This window comes from Tamandua tetradactyla, chromosome 6 (assembly GCF_023851605.1).
Source record: "Tamandua tetradactyla isolate mTamTet1 chromosome 6, mTamTet1.pri, whole genome shotgun sequence".
Classification (NCBI taxonomy): Eukaryota; Metazoa; Chordata; class Mammalia; order Pilosa; family Myrmecophagidae; genus Tamandua; species Tamandua tetradactyla.
Genome location: NC_135332.1, coordinates 178495464 through 178514127, shown reverse-complemented (window position 1 = coordinate 178514127; position 18664 = coordinate 178495464). Strand labels below are relative to the sequence as shown.

At 43.6% G+C, this 18664-nt stretch overlaps 1 protein-coding gene and 1 pseudogene across 7 annotated transcripts in view; one reads left to right on the top strand and one right to left on the bottom strand.

Annotated features, from left to right (window-relative positions):
- The window catches only part of ZFAT (zinc finger and AT-hook domain containing), a 271981-nt gene that overhangs the window by 125722 nt on the left and 127595 nt on the right, over window positions 1–18664 (top strand). For all 7 annotated transcript variants that reach the window (XM_077167748.1, XM_077167742.1, XM_077167743.1 and 4 more), the window contains 2 exons: window positions 784–1865; window positions 2608–2840. In XM_077167748.1, the coding sequence (XP_077023863.1) occupies window positions 784–1865; window positions 2608–2840 (1315 nt within the window). The remainder of the gene's footprint in view (window positions 1–783; window positions 1866–2607; window positions 2841–18664) is intronic.
- Window positions 11606–13307, bottom strand: LOC143685758 (tropomyosin-like; annotated as a pseudogene).

Below are 18664 nucleotides of genomic sequence, written 5' to 3'. Positions count from 1 at the left end.
AAAGGGAGAGGTGAAGCCCACAAATGGTTAGTCCTGCTCCAAACTCACCACTCAGACCTTTTGTTTCTCTTTTCCTGAGAAGAAGTGAGGTCATGGAGAGAGACCAGGAGTCTTTTATGAAAGGGTGGCCCTCACATGGAAATTTGCAGCAAAGGGAAAGAGGACCCCCCTAATAGTTGGTTGAATGAATAGGCAAATTGGGGCCATTGAAGCTGTTGAACAGATATTGAGAGTTATATCTAGTCTCATAGAGCAGATTGAGTTCATTCCACTAAGTCTAATCCTATTAAAATACCCCAGAACACAGACAGACAGATTAACATTGGAGCACAGCTGGCTTGAGTGTACATTATAAAAGCGGTATCTTCTTCCAGCTACCTTCTCTTGTCTCTTTCTTGTTCTTCATATTTCGACTCAGACATCTCCTCTGAAGCAAGTTTCCCACGTCCCTTAATCCAGGTTTGAGGTCTTCTTCCCTTTTTACCCTGTATATATTCTTATCAGCACTTCCTACACTGTCTTGGAGCCATGTGCAGGCCTGTTTCTGCTCCCACTGGACTGAGCTCCTTAGGGACAAGGATTACCTCTCTCCTCCTTGTATTTCCCACATTCCTACTAGACCTCAGGTCCTGCTTATTGAATGAATGAACGAATGCATGCTTCCATCTTCAGTCTCATTCAGTTCTCTTTTAAGCCCTTGACGTTTGGTTCCTAAGAAGGAATTGGAGCTTGTTAGGAAGGTGCAAGGTCTCTTGAGATAACTGTGCTGTCATCTGTTTCTAGGCTAGGTCCCACCCAGCTCAAAATCTTCACTTGTGAATACTGCAACAAGGTTTTCAAGTTTAAGCACTCGCTGCAGGCCCACCTGCGGATCCACACCAACGAGAAGCCATACAAGTGCTCCCACTGCAGCTACGCCAGCGCCATCAAGGCCAACCTCAATGTGCATCTTCGCAAGCACACTGGCGAGAAGTTTGCCTGCGACTGCTGCACATTCACCTGCCTAAGCAAAGGCCACCTCAAAGTGCACATTGAGCGGGTGCACAAGAAGATCAAGCAGCACTGTCGCTTCTGCAAGAAGAAGTACTCCGATGTCAAGAACCTCATCAAGCATATCCGGGATGCACACGAGCCTCAGGATGCCAAGGTCAAGGAGGTCCTGGACGAGCTCTGCCTGATGACCCGGGAGGGCAAGCGGCAGCTGCTCTATGACTGCCACATCTGTGAACGCAAGTTCAAGAATGAGCTGGACCGTGACCGCCACATGCTGGTCCATGGTGATGAGTGGCCGTTTGCCTGTGAGCTCTGTGGCCATGGGGCCACCAAGTACCAGGCGTTGGAACTACACGTCCGGAAGCATCCCTTCGTGTATGTCTGTGCCCTGTGCCTCAAGAAATTTGTCAGTTCCATCAGGCTGCGCTCTCATATCAAGGAGGCACACGGGACGGCCCAAGAGACCTTTGTCTTTGACAGCTCCATCAACCAGAGCTTCTGCCTGCTGGAGCCTGGTGGGGACATCCAGCAGGAAGCCTTGGGGGACCAGCTGCAGCTGGCAGAAGAGGAGTTTGTGTTTCAGGGGGTGAATGCCCCCAAGGAGGTGGCCTGTCCTGGGGCTGTGCTGCCTGAGGAGGGACAGAAGGAGCCAGAGGCCCCTGCAGAAATCCCTGCCCCACCTGTGCCTGTAGCCCCCCCACAGGCCATGAGTGCTGCCCTGCTGCCCTGCAAGCTGGAAACCTCCTCAGAGCACCAAGCTGACACTACAGCCTTCATGAAGATCCTGGACAGTTTACAGAAGAAGCAAATGAACACCGGCTTGTGTGCAAGGATCCGAAAGGTGTATGGAGACCTCGAGTGTGAATACTGTGGTAAGGAAAGGCCGCACTGGGCGTCCCACTGGTTGGAGTTCTGCTTCACGCAGCCCCGTCTGTTCCCGTCATGCTGTGGGTCACCTCATGTTCCATTTGAGCTCATGTCTCTTTGCAAAGAACACCTTCCAAGTGAGCTGTCCTCCTTCATGTGTAGATAGGATGGGTGACCACCATGCTGCAGGTTAGTGCTTACAGCCCCAGAGATGGCACAGTTGACCATGTTGGCTTGGTCAGGCGTGCATACAGAGGTTTATTCCATGACCTCAGAACTTTAATCAAGAAGATTCTTTCTTCTGGCACATGACAAGTTTAAAGTAGAGTTTTAAGTTGTGGCCATGTTCTGATTGAGCAGAGATTATGAAAGTGGCTGTAGGGAGGCCCTGATTGTAACCCTTTAGAGTCACAACGAAAGCATGGTTTGAATGTCCTGGAGAGCCAGCAGCACAGGAAGTGAGAGGTTGCACTCTGGACCTGTTGCCCCGGGGTCAGTTGAGTTTAGAGACTCGTCGATATATGCCTGTGCAGGATTAGTCCTCAGACAACATCTGTCCCTCCTTTCCTAGCTCTGACATCGTGCACAAATAGTGCAAACACCCTTAGTGTTTGCAACCTCCCACCTTTGGGAAATGTGAAAGGGTTACAAGGGAGATCATACAGTAGTTAAAAGATAATAGTTTTAAAGAAATCAAATTCAGTATAAAAGAAACTTCCTTGTTCTCATGTGAAAATATTTTTTTAGGCAAACTTTTTTGGTACCAAGTGCATTTTGATATGCATGTCCGCACCCACACCCGAGAACATCTGTATTATTGCTCCCAGTGTCATTACTCTTCCATCACCAAAAACTGCCTTAAACGCCATGTAATTCAGAAACACAGTAACATCTTGCTGAAGTGTCCCACTGACGGCTGTGACTACTCGACTCCAGATAAATATAAGCTACAGGCACATCTTAAAGTTCACACAGAGCTGGTAAGTAGCAAGCCCAAGTGGCAGCCCCGTTTCCCCTGGGTGCTCATTGCTTTCTCAGATCGATGGAGTGGAGGTGTCCCTGCTGCAGGGAAGCCCAGTGCTGCCAGCAGCCGGCCCATGGGCCGAGCGGTCCTGGGCTCTCGGGTGCCTCATTTCCCAGACGCTTCTCCCAGGCCGCCTCTCACAGGGCCCTGCTTCCAGGTGCTTACAAGATTAGATCAAAGGGATTTGATTTCTTGCATATTTTTTAAGGATCATAGCACATCTATAGAGTAGAGACCTACAGAGTAGAACTAAAACAGGGGTTTCTTAAAAGCACGTTAAAGCGTTGCTAGGAATGAGGAGGATGGTCGCTGCCACTCCAGGTGGCTGAGCGGTTAGACTCAGTAATGCATGGGGTGCTAGACCCAGAACTGGTTCACAGTAAGTGCTCAGGAATGTTGTGACTTTATTTATTGTTAACACTGAGAGAGAATGGCCGTGAAGCACTTTTATTTGAAGAAAGAAATGATTTGTTAACTCATGCTGCTGTTAATATTCACGATGGCAGTATGTGTTTACTTCTTTTGTGAGAGATCATATAACCATGAATGAATGTTTATTTTTGCAAATTCCAATCTAATTTAAAGGGTTAATACCTGGGAGTAGGCTGAGACCTAAAGGAGGACAACCTTTGGCCTCAGGTGCCAAACTGTTTTCATTGCAATCCTTTTTAAGCCTCAGAAACATAATGTGTTGCCTCTGTCTTCTGGCATAAAAAATCCCTAACACCTGGACAGTTTGTCCCCAGAGGTGAAGTCAGGGTGTTTGGGGTATAGTGGGCAGGTGAGAGCATAGGCTGTGGATTAGACAAACCTAAATCCAAGTCATGCTTCCAGCACTTGCACAGGTGTGTGGGTTTGGGCATGTCCCCTGGCCTGACAGCCTTCTGTAAAAGATGGAGGTATGTATATATATGTGTGTGTGCGTGTATGTATATACACATATCCATGCACACGTGTATCAGCACAAGTGTACACATGCACGCACACACCCATGTATAGATGCATATTTGTGCATTTGCATATATATTTGCATATGTCTATGTCTCCCAGTGTTAGTGGAAGCTAAAATGAAACACTCTAGGTAAAACGCATGGCTCTGACTTGTCTTATGGTTAACTTATTGCCAGGCCACTGATGCTGTGTGGTAGGCATTCTTTCCGGGTAGGACATGAAGGCATGTCATTTGTAATTCCTTACATAATTGCTGTTAGCTTGGTCATTTCCAGTACTCTTTTAGAGCATGGGAAACTGAGGTGGCAGGATTCATTGCTGCAACTTCTCCAGAAATTAAGCATGATTTCAAGAGGGAGAGAGGCCACCGTGAGATCACGGCTCTTGGGGTCATGGGTAAGTGGATGTGAGACCAGACTGCTGCATATTAACTCTGGCTCCCCCCCACTCATTGCCTGTTTGCTCTTAGAATGAGTGCCTCAGTTTACCCATCTCAGAGGCTCAAGGCTGAGGTAAGGATGAAGGGAGGGGATATATGCAAGTCTCTCAGAACAGTGCTTGGTATGGAGTAAGCACTTTATGCCATTGGCTATTGTAGTTATTATTTCTTATTCCACTTATCATTTTGAAACTTGCTACTTTGGATTCATAGAATTTAAACACAGGCTAAAAGCCTGACACGAACAGTGAAGTTGTAAAAGACCTCTGAAATCTAATGCTGAGCTTTTTCCCAGGCCCAGCATTCTCTCCCCTGCCTGCTGTGTGTGTGTGTGTATGTGTGTGTTTGTGTGTGGTGTGTGTGTGTGTGTGTGTGTGTGTGTGTGTGTGTGTGTGTGTGTAGGGGGTCTTCGTCCCAGCACAGCGGGCCCTGAGTGCAGGTGCTTAGCCTCCCGGGTCAATAGGAACTTCTGGAACTTGAGCTAAGTTTTCCTTCAGTCTCAACTTCATGCGCTTTCCTTTTTCTTGATAAATTGGCATTTAGAGAGCGCTTTTCTTTCAATTTCCTAGAACCAAGCCCTTCCCTTAGTATAGTGATCAGTCTTCCTTCAAAGAGGCTAATTTTTGGGGGGGTGGGGGGAAGGGTGCATGGTCTGGGAATCGAACCTGGTCTCCCACATGGGAGGTGGGCATTCTAACCACTGAACTACCCGTGCACCTAGAGGCTTGTCTCTTTAATACCTACACTTGAGGAGGCATCAGGAAAAGACTGTGTTGGGGGAAAGGGAAGCAGCAGTTGCTGTTGGTATTCTATGGGGCAGAACCTCGTCCTGTCTTACCCTGTTCTCAGGCCACCTGACTTTGTTGAGGTGGGAGTTATTTCCTCCACTGCTCGAGTAGAAGCCTGGAGCTGAAGTGCTTCTGTAACGTGTCCACAGCCACGCTGCTGGTAAGGGACAGACTGAGTCTGGGCCTGGATGCTTGTCTGTGAGCTGTGCGCTCCGCACCCCCTTACTGCCCGCCCTGGGTTGGGTAGTGGTGATATTAGCTGTGCTGTCCTCTCCACTTTTGAGGCCACAGTGGGTCTCGTGGGCACACGTCTAGCACTGAAGGGAAGTGTTAGATGTAGATGCGACTCTTTGAGGACAGGCCCATGGAGGTGCTTTCCATGCTGTTCAGCAGTGATTGTGCTGGATATGCAGTGATGAAATGTCCTTGAGAGTCCCAGCAGAAGAGAGCAACTTATGGAATGAGGTAGTGTGACTTAGGTGGCCTTATAAAAAAATAGGATGTCGGGCGGGCAGTGGTGGCTCGGAGGTAGAGTTCTCACCTGCCATGCCAGAGACCCAGTTCAATTCCTGGAACCTGCCATGAAAAAAAAAATATAAAAGATGTTAACTGATTCTCATTAACCTTCCTGTTGCCTTAGAATTTAAGTTTAATTTCAGCCTTATAGCTCACTGATATTTGCAGTTCTTCCACCTGAATCCCTTTTAAAGGTGAGCGTGCTGCTGCTTCTGAAGCTTACAATGCAGGCAGAGGCCCCTTCTCCACGTGCTGGGATGGGGATGCAGACACCAGTAAGGCCTGGCCCTGCCTTCACGGTGCCCTTGATCCGGTGGGGGAATAAGGAAATAAACCATACAGGCATTATGGCACTGTGTGTGTGTGGGGGGAGGGGGCGGGGTGAGCAGGGGCCGCACAAAGTGCCTTCCCCTCCCAAACGGTCCCAGAGGGGCCGGTAAGCGGCCTGCTCATAGGAGAGGAGGGCTGGCGGGAAGGCGGCCTGGAGGAGGGATCTTGAGCTTGGCGAGTAGGCTTTGGTCATGGGAAGGTGGAGGAGGAAATTGCCAGCAAAGGAGATGTCACGAACCAAGTGGAAGGCTTTTGTGTGTTCACCAGGAAATTGACTATGAAGCAGTTTCCATGAAGCAGATGGATTGTATTGCCAGTGGAGTAAGATAGTGTAGTTTATGAAGTGGGTTTTGAGCCTGTGAACTATTTTGTACTGATGCCAAAGGTGTAGAGGCCATGTGCTATGATAGAAAGGCTTCTGCTTCCCCTGAATGGAGACATTTTGAATCTGATAGCAAAGCTGCTGCCATCAGATGTTTTAAATGGCTTCAGTATCTGCAAGAAAAGTTAGTGTGGACATTTGTGTATATGTATTTTTGGTAACTACTTAAATGAGATATAATTCATATATCATTAAATTCAGTGATTTTTAATGTATTCACAAAGTTGTGCGTCCATTTCCACAATGGATTTTAGAACATTTTCATCGCTCGTAAAGAAACCCTGATGGACTGTGTAACACTGGCTCAGTGGTAGAATTCTTGCCTGCTGTGCCAGAGACCCGGGTTCGATTCCCAGAGCCTGCCCATGCAAAAAACAAAAAACCCTGTCATTTTAGCTGTCATCCATCCGTACCCCACATCCTACCTCAAACCTGAGACAGCCACTAATCTAATTCCTTTCTTCGTAGATTTGCCTGTCCCAGACACTTCATCTAAATGGAATCATACAAAATGAGGTCTTGACTTCTTTCACTTTAGCATAATGTTTTCAAGGTTCATCCATGTTGTAACATGATCCAAACTTTATTCCTTTATATGGCTGAATAATATCCCATTATGTGGGTATGCCTCATTTTGTTTATCTGTTCATCTGTTGATGGACCATTGAAAGTGAATTTTTGGTGGTGATTTCCCCTAGATGGAACTCCTGACTAGAGGGTGTTTTAATCCACAGGGTTCGATGTAATTCTCTGTGAAATCAACTTACAGAAAGCATGCTGCCTCTTGGACGCTGATTGTTAATCTTCCCTTAGAAGAGTTTTCAAAAAAATTATAAAGCATCTAAGGTTTCAGTGGCCCAGCATTTTTAATTGGCCGCCGCATAAATCCTTAGCCGTGTGACCTTTGTGATCCCTCCATCTTTCACTGTTACTGAATTAGGAGTCCAGCACCGGGCCCCGGCCCCAGCTCTGAACTGCCAGCTGGGCAGCCATCTGGTCTTATTGGGCTTTACCGTAAGCCCATTTCCGCAGAGGGGAGGCCGTGTGCAGCGCTGGGAGTTGTCCTTGTCAGTGTGCTGGGGACTCTGCTCATGGGGAACCCTGCCAGCTGGGGAGAGCACCTTGCCTTGTTCCTGTGGGGTGCACCTCCTTGTCTGGAACCCGGGGACACGGGACCAGGGGTGCCATACGCCTGGAGGGCTCTCACGTTTAGTTCTCTGCACCTACTTCCAGTACAGAGCCCCATGCAGGGCCAAGGCAAGGGGCGCGTGAATGGCAGTGTTTGCCCCCTGCTGGGCCTACACCCAGTTCTTGGCAGTTTCACCAGGAGGCCAGGAGAGTTTGGCTAGGTGCCAGTCTCTGCAGTTTCTCAGCTGAGACACGTCTTGTGATTGGAAGGTGTGTGCCCCTTTAAGGTGGTTTCGTCCCACCACCTTCACTCCTGGTCCCAGAGGGCATGGGTTGTAGCCAGTCACACATCAGCACTGCAGGAATGTGGGGACCCAGTCAGGGATTTGGGCCACTGCATTTCTGGAGCAAACCCGCTTTTCATAGCACTGAGCAAGATCAGCAGTGGGCAGACTGCGTCATAGAACGAGAGAGGGCTTTGGATTCTGACAGGCTTGAGTTCAGACCCCATGCCCACCTCTGTAAGTTTGGGCAAATTGCTTAACCTTCTCAAGCCTCATTTTCTCATCTGTAAAACGGAGACAGTATTCTCCTTTACGTCTCAGGGCTGTGAGGATTAAATTAGAAAATAAATAGGATACCCACACCAGTGTGTTTCCAGTTCATAGGTGTGATCCACTAGTGTCATGAGATCAGTTCACGTTTCTTAAAAATGAAATTGAATGAAATGGAAATCATGTGTTGCTTCTAGGTATTGTTTCCCGAGACCTGTGACTCAGTGTCCGGACTTGCTGACCCGTCTGCACTGGCTGGTGATGGCCTGTGAGCCTGGCGACTCAGGTCGCTTACCCAGATGATGTAATGCACATATCCTGAAGCAGAGGCACTGGGGGTAGCTGATACGAATGCGGTTCTGGGGCCATCATTTGAGATGGGACCCCGGGACCTGCTATGCAGACAAGGTCCCCAACTCTAGTGTTGGAAATAGCTGGAAGCTGAGCATGTGGTGGATGATGTGTCAGTTTATCCCCGTTACCTCAGACCCACGCTCCTTCCTTCTCAGAAGACCTCAGGGTTGCCTGCTGTGAAGAATGTTGTAGCAGCTACAAGCTCAAGTTTGGCAGCTGGACATTTGGCTTTGTGTTCTGGCTCTTAGCACTGATAGCTGTGTGACTTTAGCATCTAACCCCTCTGAATCCCTTATCTTAAGAAAGGGGATTACAATCTCCATTTCCAAGGTGTCCACATGGGTTTAGTGAGACAGCGTTTGTGAAGGTCACGGCAGTGCCAGGCGTGGAATGAAAGGCTGGCACTCGGCACCCGACAGCTCTTTCTTCTTAGCAGTAGAGGAAGAGTCGTGGGGTGAGGGGAGTGACTAATAACTGCTCTACAGAGTTTTAAATTAATACTTGGCCCTTGTCTTTGAGAAGTGTATACTCTACTTGCTGGAAAGAAGCACAGAGAAATATCATTCTAGAAATAAATGGGCACACACAGTCAGTATTTTATTTAAGTGTAGGAAACTGTCATTTCACTGAAATGATGGGACGAAACCTTTATCCTTTCAAGAGCTGCAGAAGTTGTGGGTGTACAGAAGAATCATGTATAAAATACAGGATTCCCCTGTACTGCATTAGTGTGGTATATTTGTTCGGTTGATGAAAGAATATTTGTATAATTGTACTATGAGCTATGGTTTACCTTAGAGGTCACTGTGTTGTACAGTCTCATGTATTTGTATTTTTAAAATTTTATTCTAGGTATATACACACACACACACACACACACACACACACACACACAACCTAAAATTTCCCCTTTTAACCACATTCAAATATGTAACTCAGTGCTGTTAATTATAATCACAGTGTTGTGCTAACATCACCAAAACTTTTCTATCGTCCCGAATTGAAACGCTGTACACTTTAAAGCCTTACTCCCTATTCCCTACCCCTACCCCATTCCCTGGTAACCTATATCCTAGATTCTGACTCTGTGGGTTTGATTGTGCTAATTATATCATATCAGTGAGTTCACATGATATTTGTCCTTTTGTGTTTGGCTTATTTCACTCAATATATTATCTTCAAGTTTTATCCATATTGCTGCATGCATAAGAACTTCCTTTGATATGGCTGAATAATATTCCGTTGTGTGTGCATACCACATTTTGTTTATCCATGCATCAGTTGATAGACATTTGTGTTGCTTCCATCTTTTGGCAACTGTGAATAATGCCGTTGTGAGTATTGTGTGTAAATATCTGTTCAAGTCCCTGCTTTTAATTTTTTTTCACATATATACCTAGAAGTGAGATTGCCAGGTCATATGGTAAGTCTGTATGTAACTTTCTGAGGAATTGCTAAACTGTCTTCCAAAGTGGCTGCACCATTTTACCTTCCCACTAACGATGAATGAATATTCTTATTTTTGCACATCCTCTCCAACATTTGTGATTTTCTGTTTTTTAATGGTAGCCACTCTAGTGGGTGTGTAACTATATCTCATTGTGGTTTGATTTTCATTTCTCTTTTGTCTAATGATGTTGTGCATCTTTTTTATGTGCTCTTTAGTCATTTGTATATATTCCTGGAGAGATATTTATTCAAGTTTCTTGCCCATTTTTAAATTGGATTGTTCATCTTTTTGTTGTTGAGATGTAAGATTTCTTTATCTAAGATATTTAATTTATCTGGATATTAAACCATTAATGGTTATGTGGTTTCCAAATATTATCTTCCACTGTGTGGGTTGTCATTTTACTTTCATGATAAAGACCTTTGATGCACAAAAGTTTTTAATTTTAATGATACTACATCTGTTTTCTTTCTTTCTTTTTTTTTAGAGGAACTGGTTATTTATTTCAAAAAGAAATTTTGTCAATTTTCAGTATCAAAGCACTTGCATTATTGGTTTCTCTTTCTCCCAGTCTGCCCCCCAAAGAGGGTACATTTGAAGCCAGTAAGCTGCAGGTTGTACCCTAACAGACCTCACAGAATCCTCACCAAAAAAGGGGAAAACTGGGCAGGGAAAAGGACTGTAGAAGGTCAGCATACTGCCGGCCTAGACTGTAGAGATGGGGTGGCCAGTGCTCCCCAGCTCTAAAGAAGCAAAGTTTCAAAATAATATAAAAATTGTTAAGAGTTTTATATATAAGCTATTCAAGATTTGTCCAGCACTGGCTGACTCAAAGCATGAGATGGCACTTCTAGAGACAGCAGCTTCGGACCCAGTAAAGGGTGATGAGATGTTTCATATGGCTAAATCAGTGGCAAAAACATAATTTTCTTTTCTTTCCTTTTTAAAAAGGAAGCGTACATCAGTGGAGAGTACATCAGTGGTTACCCCAGCATAAGGGACACATGATTTATACCATAACAGTTGGGAAAGGGGTAGAGAGAGGATAAGACAAAGATTTGGTCTCAGAGGTCTTACCATATTAATTTGATCACTTCTGATGAGAAAAATAAAAATAAAAATAATAAATTTGCTCTAAGATACCTTAAAGCTAAAAACCACAACAGTACTTTTTTTTTTTTTCAGGCTGACTCCTAGAATCACCTTTCTGGGTTGGCTGGTGCTTTGTATAGAGCAGTGAGGTTTCCCTCAATGGAGTCTTCCCCTGGGCTGGGTTTGGTTCTCAGGGAGGCAGCCCATACCTCTTTCCCTCCTCTTTGGAGAAAGCAAATGTATGATGCTGAAAAGTTACCTTCCAAAAATAAGAAAGAGATTAGATTACTGCTTCAGAGCTATGGAATTATTTGGGATGTTTTACGAATAGTTGCTACAACAACAAAAAGGGGGGTGCTTACAATATGTATACATCCCAACATGCTTTTAAAGACCCCTGCATTGTGCTCCCATTCCCTTAGAAGCTGTTCCCAAAGGTGCTCAGCTCCTAGCCCAGCTGCAGTCTCTGGGAGAGGCAGAGATAGTTTGGTGAAAAAGACACGGGGCCAGGGGTGGATGGGTATGGGAGTGGACAGCTGGAAGAGAAAGCAGCCTTCCAGTTAAAGGTCAGCCCTCAATGTAAAGGTCAGCTTTGGGCAGGCTGGACCCAGGCAGAGTCGGGATCAAAGCGAGGAGTGGCAGGGCAGTACTGGGACACCCTGCATCTCATTCAGGTCAAGCAGAGTCTGGTCCCGCATTCTCTGTGTACAGGGATACTCCTCTTCAGTGCATTTCAGTTAATTTTCCAAATCATCAATTGTCTTTTCCAGCTTGGCTACCGATCTCTCAGCAGACTTGGCACAGGTCTCTGCCTTCTTGAGTGTATCAGTAAGAATCTTTATCTCTTCTTCATATCTGTCTTCTTCTTGAGAGTCCTTTTCTTCAGCAGCACTCAGACACTCCAGGTTCTGGTCCATTGGTCTGATCTACTCATCCATCTCTTGGCAGTGGGACTCTGCCAGTTCAGCACATTCCTCAGTGCGTTCCAAGTCCCCTTCAATAACCACCAGCTTAAGAGCCACCTACTTGCGATCTGCCTCTTTTGTGATGTGCTTAGCTTCTTTGAGTTGAATTTCCTGGAGTTCCATCTTTTTTTCATCTTTCAAAGCCTGGTCTTCAATAACCTTCATACCTCTCTTACTTTCATCAGCAGCTTCCTCCAGCTTTTGCAGGGCAGTGGCCAGGTGCTCTTGAGCACGGTCTAGCTCCTCTTCAACCAGCTGGATCCATCAGTTTAAAGAGGCCACCCCAGCCTCAGCCTGTTCCCGGGCCTCCTCTCTCCCTCCACTTCCCACTGGAGGCGCCCCACTCTCTCCTCACTGTCCTCGGCATCCTCAGCCTGCTGCTGTAGAACCTGATCCTGCACTTCCCTGCCTCGGTGGCGGTGGCCCCAGCCACGGCGCCCACCCAGCAACTGTGTGCGCTCGCTTCCTGTCTCCTCCGCTCAGCTTTGCAGCCGCTTCTCCTGTTTTTTTTCTTTTTTGCTTGTGCTTTGGATGTAAAGTCTAAGAAACCATTTCTTAACACAAGGTCCTTCGTTCTTCTTTTTCAAGATGACTTTGGCAATTTGGGGCCCCCTTACCCTTCCACATAAATCTGATAATTGGTGTGTCCATTTCTGCAAAAAAGGCTGTTAGGATTTTGATTAGGATTGTGTTGAATCTGTGAATCTCTTTGGGTAGAATTGACATCTTAACAGTATTTAGTTTTCTAATCCATGAAGACAGAATGTCTTTTCATGTATTTAAGTCTTTGATTTCTTTTAGCAATATTTTGTAGTACAAATCCTCTATATCCTTCTTTAGATTTTTTCCTAGATATTTGATTCTTTTAGCTGTTACTGTAAATGGGATTTTCCTCCTGAGTTTGTCTTCCAATTGTTCATTACTAGTGTATGAAAGGAAGCACTATTGGTTTTTGAGTGTTAATCTTACACCCTCCCACTTTGCTGAATTCATTTATTAGCTTTAGGAGCTTTCTGTGAATTTCTAGGATTTCCTGTAAATTAGATCATGTCATCTACAAATAGGGAAGGTTTTACTCTTCCTTTCCAATTTGGATGCCTTTTATTTCTTTTTCTTGGCTGCTTGCTCTGGCTAGAATTTCCAACACTGTGTTTAATAACAGTGGTGACAGTAGGCATCCTTTTCTTGTTCCAGATCTTAGAGGGAAGGCTTTGAGCCTTTCCGCATTGAGTAGAATGTTAGTTGTAGGGTTTTCTTGTATGCCCTTTATCGTGTTGAGGAAATTTCCTTTTTTACTAGTTTTCTAAGTGTTTTTATGATAAAAGGGCACTGAATTTTGTAAAATGCCTTTTCTGTATCAATTGAGATGATCATGTGTTTTTTCCCCATCATTCTCTTCATGTAGTTTATTACATTATTTAATTTTCTTATGTTGAATCACTCCTACATACCTGGATAGATCCTTCTTGATCATGGTGTATGCTTCAGTTTGCTAAAGGTGACGAAATGCAATATACCAGAAATGGACTGGCTTTTAACAGTGGGGATTTATTAGCTTATAATTTGCCATCTGAGGCCATCAAAGTGTCCCAATAAAGGCATCAAAGAATGATACCTTCTCTGAAGACAAGCTTCTGGCATCTGGGACATGTGAGGGCATCTGCCTGGAGTCTGCTGGTCTTCCGCTCCCAGGTTTCCTTGCTTTTAGCTTCTGGTCACAGTGAGTTCCTTTCTGAGCTTCTGTAGGTTCTCTCTTAGCTTCCCTGGGGCTTTTCTCTATGGGCTTCTTTTGATTTCACTTCTCTTAAAGGAGTCCAGTAAGGGAATTAAGACCCACCCTGAATGATGTGGGTCACATTTCAATTGAAATAACTTAATCAAAAGGTCCCACCCATAATAGGTCTACACCCACCAGAATGCACCAAAGGAACATGGCTTTTTCTTGGGGTACATTACAGTTTCAAACCACCACAGTATATAGTTCTTTTAATGTGTTGTTTAAGGATTCAGTTTACTAATATTTTGTTAGGATTGTTGTGTCTATATTCATAGGGATATTGTTTTCTTGTCTGGCGTTGGGATGATGGTAATGTTGGCATCATAGAAAGAGTTATGGAGTGTTCCCTCTTCTTCAGTTTCTAGGTAGAGTTTGAGCAGGAGGGGTTTTAACTCTTCTTGGGATGTTGAGTAAAATTCCCCTGTGAACCCATCTTGTCCTGGGCTTTTCTTTGTTGGGAGGTTTCTGATTACTGATGCAATATCTTTATTAGTCACTGGTTTGTTTTGATCTTCTTTTTCTTCTTGAATCCATGTGGGTGGTTTGTGTGTTTCTAGCAATTTGTCCATTTCATCCAGGTTATATAATTTGTTGGCATATCACTGTTCATAGTCTCCTATTTTTTATCTTTTATTTCATTAGGGTCAGTAGTAATATCCTCCTTTCATTTCTAATTTTAGTATTCTCTCGTTTGTTTTTCTTTATCAGTTTTATTGCTCCTTTCAAAGAATCAACTTTTGGTTTTGTTGATTTATTGTTTGTTTATTGTCTGTTTCATTTATCTCTGCTCTGGTCTTTGTTATTTCCTTCCTTCTTCTCATTTTGGGTTTAGTTTGTTCTTTATGTAGTTTTTCCAGTTTTGAGGCTAAGTCTCTAATTTGAAATCTGTCTTTTTTTAACATAGACATTTAGAGCTATACATTTCTCTCTCAGCACTGTTTTTGCTGCATTCTGTAAGTTTTGGTGTGTTGTGTTTTCATTTTCCATCACTTCAGATTATTTCCTAATTTCCTTGTGATTTCCTCTTTAACCCATTGGTTGTTTAAGAGCACATTGTTTAATTTCCACATTTGTGATTTTTCCATTTCTCCCTATGTTATTGATTTCTAGCTTCATTCCACTGGGTTTGGGGAAGAATACATTGCATGATTTCAGTATTTTTGAATTTACTGAGACTTGTTTTATGGCCTAAGATGTGGTCTATTTTCAGGGATGAACCATGTGCATTCGAGAAGAATGTTCATTCCATTGTTGTTGGGCAAAGTGTTCTATATATGTCTGTTAGGTCTAGTTGGTTTTGAGTAACATCCATATCTTCTGTTTCCTTACTGACCTTTGGTCTAGATGTTCTATCTGTTATTAAAAGTGGTGTATTAAAGTCTTCTGTTAATATTGAACTGTCTGTTCCTACTTTCAAATCTGTCAATATTTGCTTCCTATACTTTGGGGTTCTGCTGTTAGGTGCAAATATATTTATAATTGTTCCATTTTCTTATTGAATTGACCCCTTTTACGGTATATAATGACTATCTTTGTCTCTCATAACAGTTTTTTACATGGTCTTCCTTTATCTGATACTGGTATAACTACCCCAGCTCTCTTTTGTTACTACTTGCATGGTATATTATTTCCATCCTTACACTTTCAACCTTCTTATGTCTTTGAATTTAGGGTGAACCTCTTCTAAACAGGACACAGTTGAGTCATGCTTTTTTATCCATCCTGGCAATCTGTGCCTTTTGACTAGAAAGTTTAATGCATTTATATTTAAAGCCACTACTGAGAATGCAGGAATTTCTTCTGTCATGTTGCTATTTAGTTTTTATAACTTTTACACATTTTTTTGGCCCTCAGTTCTTCTATACCTGCTTTCATTTTTGAGTTTTTGAATTGTACCATATTGAATCCCTTCTCATTTCATGTGTTTTCTTTATGGTTACCATGGGGTTAAAATTTAGCATCCTATATATATATATCATATTTGATTAAGTATTAACTTGACTTCAAATCATATATATATATATGTATATACTTCTCCTATACCCTTCCGTTTGCCCACCCTTTTTTTGTACTTGTTCCATGTTCTGTCTTTGTACATTGTATGTCCAAAACCATAGGTTTATCATTACTTTTTATGCATTTGCATTTTGGCACCTGTAAAGAGAAGTAGAGTTAAATATCAGTACTAGCATTCATAATTACCTACGATTTACTTTTACTAGACATCTTTGATTCTTTATGCTACTTTGATCCACTGACTAGTGTCCTTTCCTTTCCATCTGAAGAGCTCCCTTTAGCGTTGCTTGGGGGAGCTAGTTGAGTGGTGATGAACTCCCTCTGCTTCTGTTTATCTGAGAATGTCTTAAACCTTCCCTCATTTTTGAAAGAACATCTTTTTAGATATAAAATTCTCCGTTCACAATTGTTATCTCTGAGCATTTTAAGCATTACAACACCCTGCCCACTTGCTTCCTTGGTTCCTGATGAGAAATCAGTACTTAGGCTAATTGGAACTCCTTTGTACATAAGACACTGCTTTTCTTTTGTAGCTTTCAGAACTCTCTCCTTTTTCTTTGCATTTGATAGTTTGACCAGTATGTGGCAGGCATATATTTTTTTCAAGTTTTTCCTGTTTTATGTTCTTTGGGCTTCTCTGATGTGCATATTCACATCTTTTGCTATGTTTGAAAATTTTCAGTTATTATTTCTTTGAATATTCTTTCTGTCCCTTTCTCTCTTTCTTCTCCTTCTTGTGCTCCCGTAATGCATATATTGGTTTTCTTGATGGTGTCCCACAGGTCTCTTAGGCTTTTTTGCTTTTTGTAATTCTTGTTTTCTTTCTGCTCCTCAGCCTTACTTATTTCAATTGTCTTATCTTTCAGTTCTATTTTTATTTCTTCTGCCAGCTCCAATCTGCTGTTGAAACTCTCCCGGGAATTTTTTATTTCAGTTATTTTGGTTTTCAACTCCAGTAGTTTTCTGTTTGATTCCTTTTTAAAATTTCTGTCTCTTTATCAAGGTTCTAATTATGTTCACTGTTTTTCTACTGTCTTGTTCTTTCTCTGCATTTTCCTTCATCTCCTTAAGGATAAAGAAGATAATCTTTTGAAGTCTCTGTCCACCATGCTTACTGTATTTTCTGTTTCTTTGTCTTGTAACCTTTTGTTAAATACTGTACACTTTAATATTTTAAAATGTTAACTTAGGATTTATTCCCTGAGATATCTGTTTCTTTTCTTTTTTTTTTTTTTTAAACACGTGAATTTATTTGTATGTGCATAAATAAACATCTGTATATGTATTTTGGAACCAAACGGTATGAAGAATTTGTATAACAAAAGTATTTGCCTCTCTAAGATGAAAAATATATAAAAGATCACTTTTATTGATTAACAGAGGGATTTGAAATATTTAGCCTCCATGTATAACTGAAGATACCTGGACCACCCCAATCATGTTTGGAACTTTCTTTCAAGGACCCTCCTGGGAATAGCTGGGAAAGCTTTTCCTGTCATTATGATTCACAACTCTGTGATATCAGCTGCATTGCCTTGATTTCAGTGCCAGGTCTATCCCTACTTAGATGGTCCATTTTGGGCAACTTGCTTATTCTGAGATATCTGTTTCTTGAGTTTGTATCCAGCAAGTGATATGATAGATTTTCTTGAGTATCAGGAGCTAACGAATCCAAGAGAACCTAAGCACAAAATACCTTTCACCATCTTTGCAAATTGGGTTTTCATTGGCTAGTGTTCCCCTTCAGAGTTCTGCCCTCCTGTCAGGAGAGTCAGCACAGGAGAATGCCAAGTGCTGGGTCCTTCTTTCTTTTCTAGGCCTGCGTCTTTTCCAGAGCTTGTGTTTGCTAGTGGCTTTAGCATTTTCTTGTTTATAGGCATTTGAATCACCCTGTACTTCCCAGGAGACAGACCTTCTCCCTTTCCCGGGTGTTCCACTGTAGGACTTAAACAGGTAAGCCTTTGCCCTCATCTTTCGGACTCAGTTGTTTCTTAGTTTGCTTTTGCTTACTCCCTAGCTGCTTTTGCCTGGAGGCAAGTTCTGGAAGGGGGGTGGGGGCAAGCCAAAGAGGACTTTCCTAAGTCAGTCTTTCCCAGCCAGGTCAGAACAAAGCCAGGTATTCAGAAAGGAGGGCAGGCTGACTACAAATTGCCCTTGGGAGGGACTGAGGGCAGGGTGAGCACAGGTACCGGGGGCTTCTTCCAGGGCTCCTCAGAGCTGCACTTTCTTGACTTGGCACCTGCCCATAGAAGCAGCCATTCAGCTGTCCTCCCCAGCTCTAAGGAAGTGTACCATGTGTAAGTGTCCCCTTTCTCCTTATCTGAGGTTGGTCAGAACTGTAGCCATCATCAGAGCTAGTCCCCCAGCAATCTGTAGTCAGTAATCAAAAGCATTGATCAGTGATTGGATCGTGCCCCGGGATCTTGGGGAACTACTGTGAGAGAGGGGGATAAGAGACTGTAATGGCCCTGGAGAGAGCAGTTTATTGGTATTTTCCCTAATTTCCCAGTGTCTTCCTCCTGCTCTTCCCTTGGTACTGTACAAGTGTTCTGCTGGACTCTGGAGTTTTGAAACGGTTGTTGTAGACAGTTCCTACCTGTCACAGTTGTGGTGGAGGGACTGGTTCCTGGAGCTTCCCCCTCTGCTGTCTTCCATGGTCCTTCTCCTGATCCTTTCTTCCTTGAGGCTGAGCAAGTTTGTTTCTGGTTGCCCTGTTTGGGCACCCATCCACGGTCCTGCAGACCTCAGGCCAATGGAACTTCCTGCATGCACAACAGCTTCATTTTTCTGAGAGCCGAGATCCCCAGTCGAGAGACCTATGTGGTAAAACTGAATTGTTTTCAGTAGGAAGGAAAATCTTCTGGTTGAGGTTCTAACCTGAGAAAATTGCTGACTCTTTTCTGACTTGTTCAAATCAGTCACCTTTAAGCATCTCCCTTCCTGTGCTTTGCTGCATGTTCTGAATATGCCTGCGATGATTATTGTGTTCTCTGTGCTGGCACATCTCTCTTGATAAGCCTGTGAGCCCATCAAGGGCA